Source organism: Pseudopodoces humilis, chromosome 10 (genome assembly GCF_049639895.1).
Source record: "Pseudopodoces humilis isolate 2021_Gansu_Grassland_sample_001 chromosome 10, ASM4963989v1, whole genome shotgun sequence".
NCBI classification, from domain to species: Eukaryota; Metazoa; Chordata; class Aves; order Passeriformes; family Paridae; genus Pseudopodoces; species Pseudopodoces humilis.
The window spans coordinates 6,762,101-6,782,423 of record NC_142209.1 but is presented as its reverse complement, the minus strand read 5'-3'; the positions used below and the strand labels follow the sequence as shown (position 1 = coordinate 6,782,423).

Genomic DNA, 20,323 nt, shown 5'->3' with positions numbered 1-20,323 from the left:
ATTCTCAAAGTCTTAAAGCACTTTGGTTCAATCCCTAGGGAAGGGCTAACTCCCTCTTAGGAATCACGGAATCATTTTCATGAGATAAAAATAAGAGTAGGTACAGAAAAAGCAGAGGAGAATGCAGGTTAACCTGGCAAATAAAACCTCCCAGGTGAACAACTTATGCAGCACTTTTTTAATGTATGCGACAATAGCCAGGTTCTCCTTCTCCTTCTGACACTTCCACCTCTCCAGCAGCAACCAGATCTGTGGGGTTTGAAACAACACTGCCAAGGGCCTTATGATACTGTCTGCTTTACCCTTTATTTGTCCTGCTCCAGCTAGGACAAGCCTGTGCTATTCTGTTAATTTAACTCATGGGCTAGCTAGCTCCTGGATCCATACTTAGCTCTCAGGATCTCACTAATCCACAGAAGGATACAGTTCCTGGATTTAAAATGTCAAAATATGGCAAGGAGGCCTTTGGGTGCTGGGGCATAAATGCAAACTATAATTACAAACAATTATCCACAGATGGCTATCACAGGCAGCCTGTGGTTTCTATCAAGCTTATCCCACCAAAGCTGCTAAGCAGCAAATAATTATCCCTCCACTCAAATTCTACTGGAATGGTCTTACTGCACAAAGGAATAAATCTAAATCCCTCCAGCAAAGGTCCTATGCAAAGGTCTGGGAAAGAGAGAGAAGAGTGAAGGTTGACTTGCAAAGTAAATTATATTTCCTTCTGCGTGGGAAAATGGCATGATACTACAATACCCACCTCTAACTCAAATGCCATGAATGGGTCTTTTAATAATGGCAGACTTGAAATCTGTACTAAAAAATGTCATTTTAGCATTACAAACCCTCATAGGTAATTCTAGTCGTATGACTCCAAAGCAAGAAATTGATTTATAATAGTAAAACATGGACATTTCCATTTGTATATGAGAAGAAAATGATGGTGCAGAAAATCCCCTCAAAAGCAATTATTAAAATAATGTCCTAAGCCACATTTGCCATAGAGCCATTGAAAAGAATTATTAAAGGTGTTATTATGACTCAGGACTATTAAGTTTGTAGAGCAAATAAAGCTAGGTAAGGCAGCTTTTATTTATCTGAATTTTCGATGCTTCAGCATTTCAGTAAGTGGAAAACTTACTTTAAATAGCATTAAAGCTGTGGATCCAAACCCAAGTATTTATCACAGAATCACAGATCACAGAATGGCGTGGGTTGGAAGGGACCTTAAAGATCATCTTATTCCAAGCCTTTGCCATGAGAAGGGATGCTGCCACTCACTAGTTACGGCTCTTACTACTCTGATTCCTGCAAGCTCAACAAAGGCCTGTGGAACAACCAGTGTTAATTTAGAACTAAATAAAAGCAATTTGAAAAATGTGTGCACTGTCTTGGGCCTGCTCAAATATAGCAAATACAACATCTCCCTGCACAAGCCTCAGCAACTGAGTGTTGATGAACTACAGAGGATTTCCATGTCTCACATCATAATTCAGCTCTGAGCTTCATTCCCGTTTCTGGAATAAGCTTAATAAATCTTACCCCAAATATTGACATTATAGTTCTTCTCAGTTTTCCCTGCAACATTTGTTGCTTCGCAAGTGTAGCGTCCAGTGTCCTGCACTTGAGCTCCTTCAATCTGGGCACAAAAGGAAAATGTGGGTTTCTTCTTCCAGTATAATTACTCATGAAATGTATAGAGATAGGGATCTCAGGTTCCAATTTTATTTTTACATATGTCTCCCTGAATATTAATAATAGAGCATGAATCCAGCAAACTCTGTACCCAGACCACCAGGGTCTCTGACATCCCTCCCTCCTCACACACTACTCTCTGCTGCCCCAGAGAGCCCAATGCAGTCCCACCTCCATGGAGTGCAACTCCCCAGGAAGGAAACCCAACATGCCCTGCCTTCCCAGTTTACCTTCAGCACACTCCCATCTCCAGAGATGCTCAAGCCTGGCTTCTCCAGCAAGGGCCGTCCATCCCTGAGCCAGGTCAGGCGGGGTGGGGGCACGGCGCTGCTGTGGCACCGCAGCTCCAGGTCCTGGCCCAGCAGGACTGACACATTCTGCTCCTCACCCACGATGTCAGGGGGAACTGCACCAACACAATCACGCACTTGGTTACCTCGGAAAAACCCTCTGAGACGACTGAGTACAACCATTCCCCAGCACTGTCACCAGGGGCAACAGCCACAGGTCTTAAATCCCTCCAGGGATGACAATTCCACCCCTGCCCTGGGCAGCACTGCCAGTACCTGACCATCTTTCCTGTCAAGAAATTTTTCCCAATATCCAACCTGAACCTCCAGTGGCACAACCTGAGGCTGTTTCCTCTTGTCCTATTGCTCAAACCAAGGGACCTTTGGGCACTGAAGATTTCCCAGAGCAAACATAATTTGGAGTTAAGGGGCTTCACTTAGGAAAGATAAAATTACACTTACACCTTCAGCTACACACAACTTCAGTCTCCTTTATACCACTAACACCACAATAATATTTTTTTTTATTTACAGAATATCTTCCGCACAAAACACACACTAGTGAGGTATCAGCTACAGAGAAATCATAAGGATAAGCCAAGAATAGCAAAAAAACCCCTTGAAACACAGATAGAAAGAAAAATCCGCAGTATATAATAATGGGGGAATGCATTCCTTCAAGAAGGAAAAAGAGCTGCTGAGTGAAAAAGCTCATGAGATAACAATTAGCCCCAGAAGCTGAAAATGTCTTAAGCTGTTAGTGCCAAGAAGGATACTTGGCTTTAAGGTAAACTCTGGTTTACAGAGAATTTGTCCAGAGATAGCCAAATACAGCTGACAAAATGAGAACTCACATGGCCAGCAAGCAAGTCAATGGGTTAATGACTTAATCAACAAATCATAATCTACAATTAGCTCATGTATCAGGTTTGTGTGGTATCTACTAATTATTGCAGTTATTGGCACTGAGCACTATATTTACATTTGTCCTACAGTTCAGTGAAAATCTCATTATTACACTATTATTTCCAAATCAGACAGTAGAAAAATCTCCTTTTGAAAGGAAAGTTTTCTGTGTGGAAATAAAAAAATCCTAAAACACTGGGCACTTCAACTGAAACTCATTAGCTGCTCTTGAACAGCATCAGGATTTAAGAAAACACATTTTTTCCCCCCGTTCTAAAATTTTGTGTTTCCACAGTCAGAAAAACAAAAGTAACTGAGAAGGCAACTGAGAGCTAATCTTGAACACAGCAAGTCAGCAATTTTCCATAGGGAAAGTGTTCATGGCTGGAGTCAAAAAGAACACAGACAAAATACTGGCCCCCAAAAAGTTGACCAGAACCAAATATAAGAATTTTTGTTGTCACATTTTCTTTGCCCTTTAGTTTTGGGATCTATGACTCCAGACACAGAGGGTATGAGTGCATGGAACCCTGGGGTGAGAAGGGAAGCAGTGGGACCATCTGTGAGAACAAGCACACTAGGTTAATCACACATGGGAGACCAGAACGTGTCCCAAAGCAATACTTAGGAGACAGCAAGACAGCTCTCCAGGTGGCCTGAAAAGACTGGGAAGAATCGAGCTTTGTGTTTCTTGCCCAGGAAGTACAGAACAGAGCTGCTGATTTCACAGTTTGGAAATAATTTAGGGAAAAGCCTGTTCCCTGTGGATAAGAAATATAGTAAATGAAAAAAAAAAAACGGTTTATATTTTTTCTTCCTAGAACTCACAAAGGTCCAGATTCTTTATGAGTATTGTGGAACTGAAAACTGGAAGCTGATCCATTCCTGCAGAAGGCAAATTTATGTCCAAAGTCTTTTCAACCAGTTACTTCTCCTCCCAGCTCAATGAATTGAAATATGCTCAAAAGGAAATTGAGTTTATGACACAAAGACACTAAAACATTTATTTCTGAAGGAATGAAGTTTAAAATTACTCTAATTATGCTCATAGTAACTGTAAGTAACCAAGCTGGTTCCAGCTCCTGGCTCAGTGCACATTTCCAACAGACCCAGCTCCAACTCAACTCCGAATTATTTTCCTCCTGTGGCTTCTTAATTAGATTGCCCTTATGAGGCAAGTCTGAAGAGCCATCAGACTTTTTGGTGACAGCCTCTCTCAAGCTGGTCCTGCAGGTGAGCTCAACCCTGCCCAGCTTCTAATACAACATTAATTTTAAACATACACAACTCCTAACTCTTTTAATTTCCTCCAGCTAAAATGGACAGAGGTTCCAGAAAATAAAAGAGGAATAATAAATATATCTGTGTCACATTACACAGACATACACACCTGTCCTCAAACTCCAAAGGAGACCATGGTATTCCTTACTCTAGACATAAAATGCTCCAGCCTATATTAACTGACTTAGGCTTACTTGCCACAACAGACTCCTGGGTTTCTGAACTGCCCCTTCTAGATGCAAAAGTCACCAGGATTTTAGTCAGGGGTACTCTAACCAAGAGAGACAATTCTGAAAGCCAAACTCAGGAATAAATAACTTGGCCAGCTGCCCCTGCTTAGAACTCATCCAAACTCCTAACTTTTTCTTGCAAGGTTTTCCACATGGGATTGCCACAATGACAGAGTCCACTGACCTACTGAAAGCAGAAGCAAAACCACAAAGGTGCCTCAACTCCAAATGTCTCTCCACACATCTGGTATCATAACATTTCTAAAACAATGTCAGATTGTTGTTCATCCTCATTTCGCTGCTGGACAAATTCTCTGAGCTGTCTAAGGGAACTCAAAACCTGCTACAGTCACACTCTCTGACATCCCTGCTGGCACAGCACCCACAGGCTCTTGTGAACACAACATGGGCTGACCTTAGGGACCATTCCAGTGCCTGAAGAGGCTCCAGGAGAACTCGAAAGGAACTTGGGACAAGGGCCTGGGGGGACAGGACAACTAGGAGTGTCTTCCATTGGGCAGGGTCAGATGGGATATTGGGAAGGAATTCTTCCCTGTGAGGGTGGGGAGGTCCTGGCACAAGGTTCCCAGAGAAGCTGTGGCTGCCCCTGGATCCCTGGACGTGTCCAAGGCCAGGCTGGATGGGGCTTGGAGCAACCTAGGATAGTGGGAGGTGTCCATGCCCATGGCACAGGGTAGGACTGGAGCTTTAAAGCTCCCTTCAATCCCAAACCATTCTATGAATATGAAATGGTATCTGATACAAGTTACAAAAAACCCAGGATGAAATTCATACAAGTTAAAAGAAAGCACAGAATCATATCCTGATTTGGAAGGGGCCCACGGGGATCACCAAAATCCTGCACAGGACATCCCCAATAATCCCACCATGCGTCTGAGAGTATTGCACAGATCAGAAGGGAGGATGAATTTACACAAGTTCAGGCAAGAAGATTTCAGAAGTAACTTATTGATCATCTGGAAAACTGACAAACTAAAAAAACACTCCTTTTCTGCTCCTTGAAGGAGACAGAGCTGACTGGCTGGGCTCAACACAGTATCACTACTTAGCACTAAGAGTCCCCACCACTTAAGCAGGCAGAGCAAGGCTTGGGAACGGCATGGGAACTGCAGAGCGGGATGGGGAGCTCCCAGTACCTCCTTCTGGTGGTCAGTAAATCCCCAGTATACAAAACAGAGCACTGGCCCCAAGAACACGTCTCACCTGGCAGATCTACCAGGTTTTACAAACACGTATTTTCTTTCATCATTCGTAAATGAGCTTTTATGCATTAAACTTGTAACTGCAGCAGTGAATTTACATTTCTTTAAGGATACACAAAAGGACACATCTACATGCTTTAGTAAATGAGAGTGAATATGCATATATATATTTTAACATCCATACACAGACCCCTCCTCCTCACCTAGCCTTCCATTACAGGTTGGGACTATTTTTACTCAGTGCTGCTCACGGTCTGGGCCCAGTGTGTTAAATTAAAAGCTTCAAGAATAGTTTTCAGAACCAAAAGAAAGACATTTGCCACTCACCATAAACACGGAGGTCGATGTCCCTCTGGCTCTCCCCCGCAGCGTTGACTGCCACACACGTGTATGTCCCCGTGTCACTGAGCTGGGCACTGGGCAGTGCCAGGCCCCTGCCCCCTGAGAGGACCTGCAACAAGACCACAGCACCCTCAGGCACACCCCAGGGTCAAAGACAGGCAAGGGGAGCTCTTAGGGTTCATTTCAAAATGGAACATTTGTTTTGCCACTGCTTCCCAGCATCTCCCCGCACTCCAGTGCTCTCTTCTCATCCAGACTTACGAAAGCAAAACTCTAATTTCGTGCCAGTCCCTAGGGAATTCCTGGAGTTCTCAAGCCTTTGCAGGATCTGGACAGCCCTTCCTCCCCTTCCCTCCCACCAGCCTCGAACATGCTGTCACAGCTTTCATCTGCACTCTGAGCTGTCCCCACAGAACACAAATGCCCCCTCTTTCCTTTCAGATTATAAAATTGACTTCCAAAAACCAACCACAGCCTCTCATTATACCTCATTTTATAAGGAGATATTTACCTCGAAATATCTCCTTATATCAGAGGTTGGTTTTCTTTTCTGAATTATTGTTATATGTAATAAGCTCCAGATCCCTTCAGCAGAGGAATTTGGCCCAATTTCTTCTTCTTCCCCATAAGTGGAAAATTTGTTGATGTAAACTTACTAAATATGACATCAGCTGAAAGGAACACTTTATTTCAATATATCTCTGTCTTCCACAGTACAGGAGCTAAACTCACACAAACAACCCAGAGCAAAAGGCCTTATATTATTATTCCAAATCCTCCAATTTACTCTCTTTCCATTAAACTGCATTGACTTAAAAGCTTCCTCCCACAACAGAGAACACCACAGAGCAGGATCTGATCCTGGTACCTGGAGTCCGTTGCTGACACTGGACACAGGGCTCCCATCCTTCAGCCACGTCAGGATAGGGGCAGGGATCCCTCTGGCTTCACACTCCAGTCTCACTGGATTATTGACCACTACTGTTACCCGGTCACTACTGCCAGAGATGGATGGGGGGACTGAAAAAAACCCACAGAAAAAGGGCTATAACAGCTACATAAGAGTATTAATCACTGTGAAATTAAATAGGCTGCCTAGTTTTGGATCTTATTTCTCTTCTGTTATTCCTGCTGAGCTCTTGTTACATCTTTGCTCATGCTCTTTCCTAGCATGAGCAGGCAGATGACTGCAGTGAAACTACAGTGAGCAAGGTATGTGGGACTGGGCCCACAGCCCAGAGGACAGCTGTGGAACCCAGGAACCATAACATAAAGCCAGAAATTATTCCCTCAAACTTTTCTACTATTCCATTTAGACCTTGTGAAAGATGTTAGGAGTGGTGGGGATTAAAGAAAGGAGTTTACCATATAAACCACATAAAGCAAATCCACACACAGAGTGATAAATCGGCCTGGCAGAACATATGGAAACATTTACCAGATTAGACTGGAAAACATCTGCCTCTCTGATGACATAGAACATTGCAATAGAACATCTACACTTACTCTAGGCACACAGTCTAGCAAATGTTGTAGGGCTCTGGTAGAAAGGGAGACAAGAATCATTAAAAAAGGAAGATGTTTCATATACTAGGAGAATCAAAACTATTCTATTTGTTCCTACCATTACTAACTTAGTGATAAAGTTTAAAAGTCAGTATCAGGTGAAAACTTAGTGTTTAAAGTCACTCCTGCAAAGACATGCGAATGGTGAGCTACTCATACATACCCCCTGTGTGAGGGGAGATAATATGCATAACATTCTGAACTTAAAATAATATTAATTAATGAATTTAGCAACCTGTAAGAGCCTGTAACTCAAGTTGTGGCTACCCCTGGATCCCTGGAAGTATCCAAGGCCAGGCTGGACAGGGCTTGGAGCAGTCTGGGATAGTGGAAGGTGTACCTGGCCATGGCAGGGGGTGGAACTGGATGGGCTTTAAGGTCCCTTCTAACCCAAACCATTCCATGGTTATGTGACTCTCCTCACTCGTCCATATATTTCAGTAACAGAAGTAATGGCAGAAAAAAGGCACAAGATTTCATAATCTTTTAATCCTTTCCCCACACATAGAGTTCCTCCTACTGCAGCTCATGCCTGAGAAAGCTATAGTGGGGAGAAAGAAGTGAAAAAAATTAATACAATGAAATCCTATGAATTCTAACTAAACTGGAATTCCACCTGCTTCCTTCAGTTGGCCTACCTGGTTCCAGTAAGTGTTAAGCCTGCTCTACCAAGCATTGTTTTTAATGCCAAAAAGATCTGTTAACACTATTAACAACAGAAACTGGTGAATAAGACCAGTAGCTGATAAAGGCAGGTGCTCATGGAAATCTAGAGCAGCCTCCTCATAAATGCAGCACAATTTACAGTACTTGGCATTTGAGCCTGCTCTTCAATAAGGAGTCATTGCTTCCACCGGTAAAGAGGGCAAAATGCTCAAGTTTTGTCTTCTCCAACTCATAAACTCTAAGGATGGGGAACGATAAACCTGTGGATGGTGAATCCCAGCACCTCTCTACTGTCAGCCTGGCAGGACACCAGCTGAACGAAGCAGGTTCATGGACAGGGGGTCAATGCAATTAGTTCCTTTGATGCCATTAGTCGTGGCTGCAACTACATATACTCTGTTCTAGAAGGGGAAGTTCTGTGTCTTAGTCAGAAAGTTTTAGTTCCCTAGAAAACTCTGGACGTGTTTGCTGAAATTCCGCCACCCCTAAAAAGACTCACGAGTACTGAGGGGTTATTTTCCATTTAACTAAAATAATGACCGTAGCTCTAAGGATTTCCTGGGAATTAATCACTGGGTGGGGTTAATTGCCTTTGACTGTGTCTTGTGCCATCAGTTTTTTCCATGATGGCCATTAAATCCATGGAAAAGCACTGCCCAAAGTCATTAATTAACATTAGTAGGAAGTATATACTGTGTGTGCATCTCAGCTGGGGACACTGTGCCAAATTTGGGCCGCACTTTTGCATGGAAGACTCCCACAGAAAAGCAGCTACATGCACATGCATGTATCAAAGATAAGAATTTGGATTATAGCCACATCCAAAAGCCACTGAAATCACTGGAAAACCTCCAATTGGGCTTTTGCTCAGGAGCCTCATGTCAGCAAACACCCACACTTCTACTGCATCTTCTTAGACACTGCACATTTTTCTTTAAAACTCTTGGATTATGAAAGAGCATTTGATCTGTGTCCTTTGTCTACTGTGAGCTTCAAAGTCACCTACAACAAACCCCAGCAACTGCCAGGCTCTCTAAATTGCTTAAGTGATATCTTAAACAAAATACCTCTTCCACAAATTCATTCTTATTAGAAATGCCTTCCCTTGGCCCATCTTCTGTGTTCAAAACACCTAGTCTAATGTAAGTAAGAAAACAAGAATGAAGAGCATGGAGTGCCAGGACAAGGGGGAATGGCTTCCCACTGCCAGAGGGCAGGGTTAGATGGGATATTGAGAAGGATCTCCTGGCTGTGAGGGTGGTGAGGGCCCCGGAATGGAATTCCCAGAGAGGATGTGGCTGCCCCTGGATCTCTGGAAGTGCTCCAGGCCAGGTTGGACAGGGATTGGAGCAACCTGGGCTAGTGAAAGGTGTCTCTGCCTATTGTCTAGTCTCTGCCTAGTGCAGAGGGTGGCACTGGATGGGCTTCAAGGTCCCTTCCAACCCAAACCACTCTGGGATTCTGTGATCATGTGATGAGTGACACCAAGTCTGTTACGCAGACTGGAAAAGGAGGAAAGCAAAGGTGGAGCTTGCATGCGTTATTCCCAAGTGTCACAATACAGGGCAATAGGAAACAACCTCAAGCTGCGCTGCGGGTAGGGAGGTTAATTTGCATATTGGGACAAGTTCATGGATAGGGTAGTCAGACACTGGCACAGCCACCCAGGGCAGTGGTGGGGTCCCCATCCCTAGAGGGAATTAAAAGCCATGTGGATGAAGCACTTGGAGACAGGGATCAGTGCTGACCTTAGCAGCACTGGGGGAACAGTTGGAGACTCAGTGCTCTCAGAAGTATTTCCCAGGTTCCAGGAGTGACAGTTCCGTGGTTCTGTACTCACCATGGACCTGGAGGCTGTAAAGTAGCTCTGCCGTGCCCACGACGTTGGCAGCCAGGCACCTGTAGAGGCCGGAGTCGGCCACCTGTGTGCCCTCAATGTGCAGCACCTGTCCCCTGTCACCCAGTGCACGCCCATCTTTGGACCACGACACAGCTGTGGGGGAGGAATGGGGACAAATCACTGACAACTCTAACAAACATGGCACCACAGAGCTGTTACACCACCCACCTCTGCTTTCATGCACACGCCAACGTTTAACAGTCAATGGCAGTGTTAATCGTGATTAAGAATAGTAAAATGTAACAGAAAATTAGGAAATGGGAAGATTTGTACAAAAATACTATGCCCCACAACTCAACAGGAAATCTGGCACTAACATCCACACACCCCATATATTTAGGGAAAAGTGTTCTGAAATTGAGAAATTAACGCACAAAGCAAATTATAGGAAATTTACTTATCCTACACCAAGGTAAAGAACAGCTGTTTAAAATCACACAAAAATACGAAGGCGTCCCTGCCCATAGCAGGGGGATGGAAGGACATGAGCTTTCAGATCCCTTCCAACCCAAACCATCCAGGGATTCTATAATAAATATCAAATTTTTTTTACCTTTTACCCTAAATTATCACTACATTAAACTGAACTACCTGGGACAAAGAATCAGTTGAAAAACTGAAACTAAAGAACAGAAAACTTGGTGTTACTGCAAAAGAAAATTTTATAGGTAGTTGACAACCAAGAAAATAAGCAAATTTTGCAACTCAGTCAAAAGATGGCACCATCCATCAGGGCAATGGGTGACTGAGGCTTTGCTGGCACCACTTTACTACTCAGATGAAATTATTGCTCTTGGAAGCATTATGTGTAATGCAGAAGGGGTTTTGGGAAAAGATTTACAAGTACTAAGTGCTCTGGCCTGACTGATGGACAAGACTTGCACACCACTTCTCTCTTTTCCAGTGGGATGCTGTGCTCTCACTTTCCTGACTTATGTTATATCTTGACAATAAGATGTGCCATCGCATCACACCAGGGGTGACCAAACTGTTCTTATTGCATAAATTATCTGAAATACATAGTTTTAATTATTTGTTATAAAATAACTCAGTATTTGGAAGATAAAAGGAGAAAAAAAAATTTAAAAGGAGTGTAAAATAGATATAAAGTTCTTACGCTTTTATAACATTTTATTTCCTCAATATTTTAACTTTTTTTTATGCAAGTATAAATTATTCCACAAAATAATACTGTGAATATATTCCTTGTGAATTAATTCTTAAAAAGGCAGAAAAGGAGAAGCTGGATGCACATCTGAAATGTAATAACACCTTTCTTCTGAAAATGTTGCTATAATCAGTGTGAGAATAATTTGCTATATTAGATACAAGCTCTTAATAACTATTTCCCTTGTTTTGCTCTACAATAATTAATACAGAAAATTGCTCTCATAATAATATATAATTTTATATCTTACCAACTAACAAAAAACACATTAGAAAAGTCCCAGACATGGGCATACTTGACAGGAACACTCAATCCATGGGTATTTCAGATCTGCCTTACACTAAAAAATACTGAACTGACAGGAGATCAAAGTGGATGTGTTTAAAGCTCATTCAGTAGAAATCAAGTGGTGCTCTTGCCTGTGGACAGGGCATCACAAGGGAAGAGATTATCCTTGTGATAAGTTTTCACTCATTTATCAGTGGGGATCACTGAATTCTTCAATCCTTCTGACATGTCAGCCCACACATGGACATTTCTCATTACACAGTTTCTACCTGGTTTAAAATCACACAATTAGCTCCATTACATTACATATCTATTATTTTCCAAAGACACATGAAAGTGAAAGTCTTTATGAGATGTTCCCCAAGGTGCACATGGGTACCTGGCAGAGGGTTCCCAGATGCTCTGCATTCAAGATGGATTGGATTGTTCACCACCACCGTTTCATTTAATATTTTTCCTGCATCTTTCAGACTGGGAGGTTCTGGGAAAAGACAAAACCATCAGGTTTTCATTAATTCAGCCACCCAGCTAGCAGAGCATCCAATCACAAAGTCATGAACCCATGGAGAAACTTCGGGCAATGAGTTGCACAAGCTTCAACTGCTGGGTGACAAAGGAATTTCTCCAGAAAGTTCATCTCTGAAATGATAATCACATTAGTGGTAAGAGGAATAAAACATTATTTTTGTTAATTTTCATTTTTTTCAGAACTTAAAAGTAGATTTGCAAGTATTGGGTACACAACACAGAACAGCAATTCTTTCTTCTGGAAAGCTCCTCTCACTTCACCTGGTGATAGTAAACTGAGTGGTTGTAGACAGCTTTTACCTTCCTGAAGTTCCAGAATCTCAAATATGAGAGAAATGCCAGATAATGACAGTTTGAACATGAAGACTGACAGCAAAGGAGAGCTTTATGAGCATGGGACTGACACTGAAATTAGTTGTGATGCAATTATCACAGTCTGAATGTGGCTCCTCTTTCTAAGTCCCATCCACAGAGACTCTGCAACCTCTCCTCACTTCAATTTAACATTTTCCAGTTATTGGCTTGGTTTGGCAACAAAAGTCAACATAGCCATACTCTGTGAGAATATTGCCACAGTCTATTTCTGTACCTCATGAGGATTCCCACACCTCCTTTGAGGACTGGGTCACATAAGCAATGCACGACACTTCATGACCACTTCTGAGCCAAATATTCCTAAATCATGGTGAGAGCATTTATTAAAAATCACATGCAAACAACAACTTCTTGAGTTTCTCTGATTCTTTTTATACTGTTTTTATCAGCTAAAGAAAATTCCTTTCAAACAGGCTGAAAAGTCCCCTCACAAGAAAATGTTCCTTTCTCAGAAAAGTTATTCCTATAAAAATTTCCTACTCCCCAGGGTCACGGGGAATACCAACATCCACAAAAAGTTCAGATGAAATTAGTAATGCCAGTGGTGCTATATCACACATTGCTTCAGAAACACAGAGTACCCTTCTGAGGGGTGGGTTAGTAGGAATGTGTTTGGCTTTTTGGGATACCTGAGCAGCAGAGGTATTTGGAAAGACATTTATTTATTCATTTGTGTCCTTTGGTATTACAGGAGAGAGGCCAACCCCTACAAAAGCCTGTTTTTCCTCATAGTCCTTACTAACGGAGTGGGACAGAGAAAGAGAACTGAGAGGTGGATGTGCAGAGTCAGGAGAAAAGCCAGAGCAAAGTGAGCCAAGGTGCAAGAGCTGCATGGACAGCCCCATTTGGCCACATTACCGTGCACGTGGAGCCAGGTGTGCTGCTGGGCCTCCCCCGCAGCGTTGGTGGCCACACAGGTGTAGCGGGCGGCGTCTCCAGGCAGGGCCTTGCCAAGCTGCAGGACACGGCCTGAGGCCTCCAGCTGTTCCCAAACACAGAGAGGAGCCGTGTGACACCGCTGCCCCCAGCACAGCCACTTGGCGAGAGGGCAAGCGGACACAACCAGGCTCATCCCTCCCAACCCTGGCTCATGGAATGAGGAAACTGCTGGGTCAGAGATTTCAGTGTCCCTGGAACAGCAGCATCAGGAGCTGTACACGTGTGAGAAGACCTGGTTGGCGAGAGGCAGGAAGGGAGAGGAAACTGCAGGCAAGATGTCAAAAACTGCTCCAGCCACAGGAAATCAAAGCCACTGCAAGCACTCACTCCTGGACCATGTGAGCACTGGGAAAGGCTCTTCATGAAAAGGCAGGATCTCACCAGAAGAAGGGAATTACAGGTAGCTGCTGCAGTAATTACAGAACAGCTCAGCTAATCCTATCTTACAGGGATGAGTGGCTAGAGCCACCTCACAATCAGCAGATAACCATTTGACCTTGAAGGGCAAAGTACAACTGGAAGGAGACAGATTCTGAATTTCCAGTCACAGACTCTTCCTGATAGTGTCTAGTGGGATTTAGTCTATTGAACATTGATATTACCTGAGACACCACCCCAATCAGGTAAAAAGCCCCTCATCACTCTGCAGGATGGCTCTTAAGCCCTTCTGTATCACAGTGTGAGAGAAGGAGAAGGAAAAGAAGCACTTAGCATGTGTAACTTGTGGCAATTACCTCCCACAGTTTGGATCCCATAAAAGAATCATGCTTACTCTGATATTTCCCCTGGCTGTGTTTACTGGCTGTCCATCTCTTAACCAGGTTATGGAAGGGCTGGGGATGCCACTGGCTATGCACTGCAGCATCACAGGCTTGTGGAGCACAACTGCCCTCTCGGAAGGCCCAGATGATTTAATGGTTGGAGGAACTGCAAAAAGCACCAGAAACAAAAACGATGCCACATTTAAACATGTACATTTCAATATACAAAAGCAGTATCCCAGAGCTAAGCACAGCTTTACTTCTACTTCCAGATCTAGTGGAAGGTGTCCCTGGCTATGGCTGGTGTCCAACCCAAACCATTCTATGATCCTATTTCATCTAATCTCCTCTCCAGTTTTCCAACCTGCTAATGCAAATAAACAATTATAGAAAGTTTGAGCACCCTCTTGCCAGCAATTTGAAATAAAAGCAGTCTGCTGCTTCCCACCCACCTTGAGTAACCTACCGTGCACTGTAATATCAAATTCCTTTTCATGTTCTCCTGCCTTGTTTGCAGCCACACATTTATAGCGGCCGCTATCTGACACTTGAGCTTGAGAGACTACAAGTTTCTGTCCATTTAATAAGACCTTGTGTCCAGCCTCCTGTCCAACTGGTTGACCATCTTTGAACCATCTACCAAAAAGAAAGTTCCATTTCAGTTATCAGTTAAAGTAAGATCAACAACAATCTTAAAACATGCACAATTCTCTTAAACAGAATGCCTCACTACCTCTGTTTACATTTCTAGTGAAGTCTGGAAGTGTCAAACTGTATTCCCCTTGTGTGAGTGCCATGGATTGAAGGGCTTATCAGAAGGGAGTATATACACACACACACACACATATATATATACACTACAGACAGTGTCAGAAGGGTGACAGCAGATACAACCAGAGGCAGAGAGAAGCCACCAAAGCAAAAGCAATCATGGGTGTTAGAAGAACAGGGCACATTAAGTTGCATTAGCAAAGGACTAAAAAGTTTTGTCTGATCTTGTTTTCTATCCTCATCTCCAGGACATGGATACTAGTACAACAACTCATACTACTTTAAAATGAAACCCTGATGTTGCCAGGTGAGTGCCTGATGGTGCTATCAGTTGAGCCAGGAGTTTGCCCTTTACTCATTAACCATCACTAATTAACACAGATGGCTCATAAAGCTCACCAAACCAACCTGCAGATTTATTTGTATTCTTTCTACTGTCATACCAGTGGCCCTTACGTGATAGTTGGTGAAGGTGTCCCTCTTGCTGAACAATCCAGCTCCAAAGGGCTATGGAGAACAACAATGTAGTCCAAGATCTCATCCCCACCTTCCACAAATGGTGGCACTGTAAGAGAGAAAAATCCACCAACAGAAACATTTACACATCAGAATTGTCAAAAAAGTCTCTCTCAAATAGCACTGTTAAACACACACTTGACTTATTATGAACCACTGTTCCTTTTTGAAGAGAAACATCTGCCCAGTGACATTCTGTGGCTCCAAATCACTATTTTCACATTTTTACTGTTTCTTGTTTGGTTAGGTTTTCCAGACTCTGTCAGAACAACCTTGTGAATGGGTGGGAAGAGGGGGGCATTTTAGCACCCTCTGTAAGCAGAAAGAGAAAATAAAGGTGCAGAGGATCCTCTTCCAGGTCCTCTTCACCCTGTCCCATCCTCTCTGGGAAGGAAGCACTGGCACACATCTCCTCCACTATCAAGACCAGTGACATTTACCTGCAGAAGCAGAAGGGATGCTCTGCATCTGCATTCAGTATTATGCTCGAGCAAAACCTAAAAATCAGTTCCTTACAGTTGTCTTCCATGTCAGGCGAAGACCTCAAGACATTCAGAAGGGACTACTGAAATACAGTGTGGTAATGGATTCAAGGGATACAGAAGAAAAAGTATTTTTTTCAGTATAAGGTTCAAAACTTGCACAACACAAATTCAGAGAAAGACATCCTCTCCCAGAGGCAACTACTAAGAGATATTTTTAATGGGTTTCTGTGATTTTTTTCTCTGAAGACAAGAAGCATTTTAGAGGTTACTGAGAATAATATTTGCCTACCAAATGCACTGGAAAAATTCTTCAAGAACTAACATTAAAGTATAAGTCTTCAACTGTCCTATAGCCCTGGACAGAAAAGTTGTGCAGTGCCCAGGTTCAGCTAGATACAGAGCACAACTAACTGATCTTAATATATTAATACCAATGAAAATAAAACCATAGGTTTTATGGAACTTTTCCATCTTAGATCTATTGGAACCTGATAAATCTGCAGCGCACGCACCTAAGATTTCAATGTCATACTTGATTTCTTGTTCTCCAGCTATGCTTGTGGCCACACACCAGTACTGGCCCTGGTCAGCCTCAACAGCATTCAGGATCTCCAGCTGCTTCCCCCCAGCCAGGATACGGAGCTTGTCAGTTGCTTTCACAGGAACTCTATCTTTTAACCAGGTCAGGAGAGGGGGAGGGTTGCCAGCAGCCTTACATTCCAGTGTCAGGGAATTCCCAGCAATCACCTGCCTGCTCTGGGCTGTGTCAGCATCACCCTCGATTACTGGAGGAACTGCAGAAACGAAGAAATATATTGCAAGCCATTAATTCTGTAGCCAGAAAATGCATTAAGAGAAAATGGGTTTGTTACACCCACTCTGGCTCCATCTGCCATCATGTCACGCACAGTTTCATGTGAGAATTTGCTGCTGGGACAAGGCAAAGCAGAGAAGTCAAATGATGCAGCTCAAGATTGACCAGCTCTATAAAACAGAGGATATGTAGTACCTTAAGAGGGAAGAACTAGACAAGGACTTAAAGGAGTACACTAAAGATCCCACCCAGAGTGCTCTTTCAAGCAAGTATTGTTTAGCATGCAGATGTGAGATAGAGAATGAATATACATGGAAAAGAAATAGCTGTAAAAAAAACCATGATACCAAGGCCACTGAAGAGAGGGCAGGGTTAGATGAGGTACTGGAAAGGAATTGTTCCCTGTGAGGGTGGGGAGGCCCTGGCACAGGGTGCCCAGGGAAGTTGTGGCTGCCCCTGTGTCCCTGGAAGTGTCCAAGGCCAGGCTGGATGGGCCATGAAGTAAATCTGGGATAGTGGAAGGTGTCCCTTGCCCATGGCAAGGGTGGGACTGAATGGGCTTTAAGGTCCTGTCCCTAAACCAGGACAGGTTTTTTTCAACACACACCATTTTATGATTCCATAAAGCTGTTGGAGAGTCCCATAAAGCAGAGAGTCAAAATCCCCCTCTACACAGCCCTGTCAACAGAGGCCAGAATTTAATCACAGCCACTGCCAGGCTGCAGAGGCTGAAAATCTCTTCCACAGCTGTTCTGAAGAAGCAGTAAGGTAGTCCAGGAGCTGTCCCTCACCGTAGACATCCACGTGGAACAGCTTCTCTGCAGCCCCTGCAGTGCTGCTGACACGACATGAATACCGGGCAGAGTCTGACACCTGTGCCCGAGGGATCTGCAGGAACTGCCCTCTGTCCACGTACAGAGCCTGGGGGCTGGAAATCACACGCTGTCCATCCTTGTACCAGGTGATGGTGGGCACAGGGATTCCCTTGGTTTCACATTCCAGATTTATCAGGTTGTTGAGGAGCACCGATACCTCTGTGGTAATGTTTCCCCCTTTAATACTAGGGGGAACTAGTTCAAAAGACAAAACAACAATATTAAAGCCTTAGACTACAAATATGTGCAGATTTAAACAAAACATTAGAATGCTGTAAGAATAAAATATCTTCATCAGCCTTCCTGTTGTGTTTTGTTTGGTTCTTTGTCCAGTAGAGCTCATCTATCACCTGAACAGTCCTTCAAGGAGCACAGGGTGGAAAGCATGAACAGAACAAAAAGGCCACCAGGCTCCAACATGTGCCAGATTGGGACAGCTGGGCCTCCCTGCCTCCTGCAATGCACCTGGGCAGCCCTCTTCCCTGTTTTCAAAGAAAGAGCAATTCCTGGATGCCTTCGGAGAATCCAGCAAGATCCCAACATCCTCCCAGCAAGGATGCTGCTATTGAAAATACCAAACACACCCAAGAGCCTCCACAACAGTAGTGGTTACTGCTCCATGCTCCAAACTTTTGAGGATGAAGTCAGTTACTTTCAGACTAAGCCTGAGCTTAACAGTCTTGCTTTATGCTCCTATTTTTGAAGCTTTTTGGCCCATAGTCATTCTCCTTGGTCTCTAGGCAGCAGGACTTGGATTTTTCTAGCAAACAAGCTCTTGTGTAAATCAGCCAATATAAAGAGTCCGTAAATCTCTAAAGAAGCAATAAAAACACAGTGCAATTGGCAATGACTAAATTTATGGCTGCTGAAAGGACCAGACACATCTGGCAGACACATGACTCTTCTGCTGCCAAACATACTCAGTACATTCACAGATTCCTCTGACTTCCATAGTGGTCACTGAAAATACCACTGCAGAAATGTGAAGCAAAGTGTCTGTGAACAGATGGACTCCCACCTGAGACAGGTCCTGCAGTTATCAAACCACAATGAAATATTCACTAATTAAACATTTTTTTATCAAAAATCCCAAATCCACTGAATGAGCTGAAACATACCCAGTTCAAAGGCAACTGCACTTCTCTGAGATGAGGAATGGTTTTAATATGGTGTTTTGGGAAAATATCAAAGCCAAAAGCAGGACTACACAGCTAAAACAAAGTAAGAACTAGCAAGAATTAGCACTGAGGTTCCATTCTTACTCTGTGGGCTTCTATTTATCCACAAAGGACAAAAGAGAAATAAAAAAGTAAAGAAGTTCTATTCTGCTGTCACAAACTCATCTTTCCTGAAGAGCCTGAAATAAATCTACTCATCTGTGAGCATTTTATCTGAGGGGAAGGGGTAGAAGCTGTTTTATTCCTCTAATCTCAGAAGAGCCACAATCCCCTGCAAGTCCTCTGAGCATTCTCTTTGTTCCTGATAGAAAAAGGTATCACCACAGCAGCCACATTCCTGTGCAAATGGGTGCTCTGTGCTTCACAAATGACCCAGATGAAGGAAATAATGCACATTAAGTTCACAGAATCACACACAATGTTCAGGAACAAATTCATAGCAAGGGAGGACTTGAGACCTAACAAAGCTCTACCCATCACACTACAGGCACAAGAATTTCTGAGTCTCGTGAAGCACAGTGTGTATCCTGGCACCAGGATAAGAAAAATAAGACCAAATGTGTATTAAAATCAAAATCTTATTAATTTACTCCTTCTTGAGACAGAGCAAAACAATAAAGACAATGTGATAATAAAAATTCAGTTGAAACTAAGAGCAGAATTTGAAAACATCCTTCAATATTTTTCGCTTTCACTAATTAGAAAAAGAAGCATATAAACAACATTTCAAGGTGTTTTTCCAAGCCTGTGAAGGCTACAACCATACTTCATACATACAAATACTCGAAAAGGTCATTTTGTGAACACATGATTATTAAATTAAGTTTACACACAAATTTTTTAGTATCAGAGACTTAATTTGCATTTGCCTGAGTATCTCCATTCAAAAAGAAACTTTAAGAGTAAAACAAGAGGATCTCCTGGGATTAGGCGTTCCATAAGCTTACCGTGGACAATGAGTCTGACCTCCTTCACTTGTTTGCCAGCAGTGTTGGTGGCACTGCACTGGTAACGACCCTTGTCAACCCTGCGAGCACTCTTGATGCGGAGAACTTGGTCCCTGTCCAGGAGCTCAATATTTGGATCACCCAAAAACAAGGGTCTGAAACAGAGAGCATTTTGCTTCACAGAATTCTGCCTCCACCCTTTCAACATTAATTTAAACTGACAGTAAGAAGAGGTTCTTTGGTAGCAGTAATTGTACCACCTGAGAGTGCCATTCAGCACTAAATTAATGGCATTAATCACAAGAACCACCATGCAGTGACAAACTATTATGATTAACTCTACTCCTAACTTCTAAAAGAAATCAAACCACAGGAAGTACTTTTCTCAGACCTCCAGGATGCCACCATCAAAGCCAGAGTCACACACCTGACCTTAGCTCCTTTTCCTAATTCATTTAGTCATGCCAGGCCTTTGCTGATAACAAAATGTCAGCTACTACACAGGAAAACATATCCATAGTAAAGAGTAAGGAACTGTCACAGCAGAGTATCTGTGAGTCCTGACCGATGCCTAAA

General features: G+C 43.1%; 1 protein-coding gene across 7 annotated transcripts in view; it reads right to left on the bottom strand.

Moving 5' to 3' along the window:
• The window catches only part of HMCN1 (hemicentin 1), a 176,103-nt gene that overhangs the window by 64,781 nt on the left and 90,999 nt on the right, over positions 1 to 20,323 (bottom strand). For all 7 annotated transcript variants that reach the window (XM_088060138.1, XM_088060142.1, XM_088060143.1 and 4 more), the window contains 13 exons: positions 19,748 to 19,902; positions 17,539 to 17,817; positions 16,446 to 16,727; positions 15,389 to 15,497; positions 14,628 to 14,797; positions 14,173 to 14,327; positions 13,320 to 13,443; positions 11,938 to 12,039; positions 10,043 to 10,195; positions 6,839 to 6,990; positions 5,956 to 6,079; positions 1,929 to 2,104; positions 1,546 to 1,642 (listed from right to left, as the gene is read on the bottom strand). In XM_088060138.1, the coding sequence (XP_087916264.1) occupies positions 1,546 to 1,642; positions 1,929 to 2,104; positions 5,956 to 6,079; positions 6,839 to 6,990; positions 10,043 to 10,195; positions 11,938 to 12,039; positions 13,320 to 13,443; positions 14,173 to 14,327; positions 14,628 to 14,797; positions 15,389 to 15,497; positions 16,446 to 16,727; positions 17,539 to 17,817; positions 19,748 to 19,902 (2,078 nt within the window). The remainder of the gene's footprint in view (positions 1 to 1,545; positions 1,643 to 1,928; positions 2,105 to 5,955; positions 6,080 to 6,838; positions 6,991 to 10,042; positions 10,196 to 11,937; positions 12,040 to 13,319; positions 13,444 to 14,172; positions 14,328 to 14,627; positions 14,798 to 15,388; positions 15,498 to 16,445; positions 16,728 to 17,538; positions 17,818 to 19,747; positions 19,903 to 20,323) is intronic.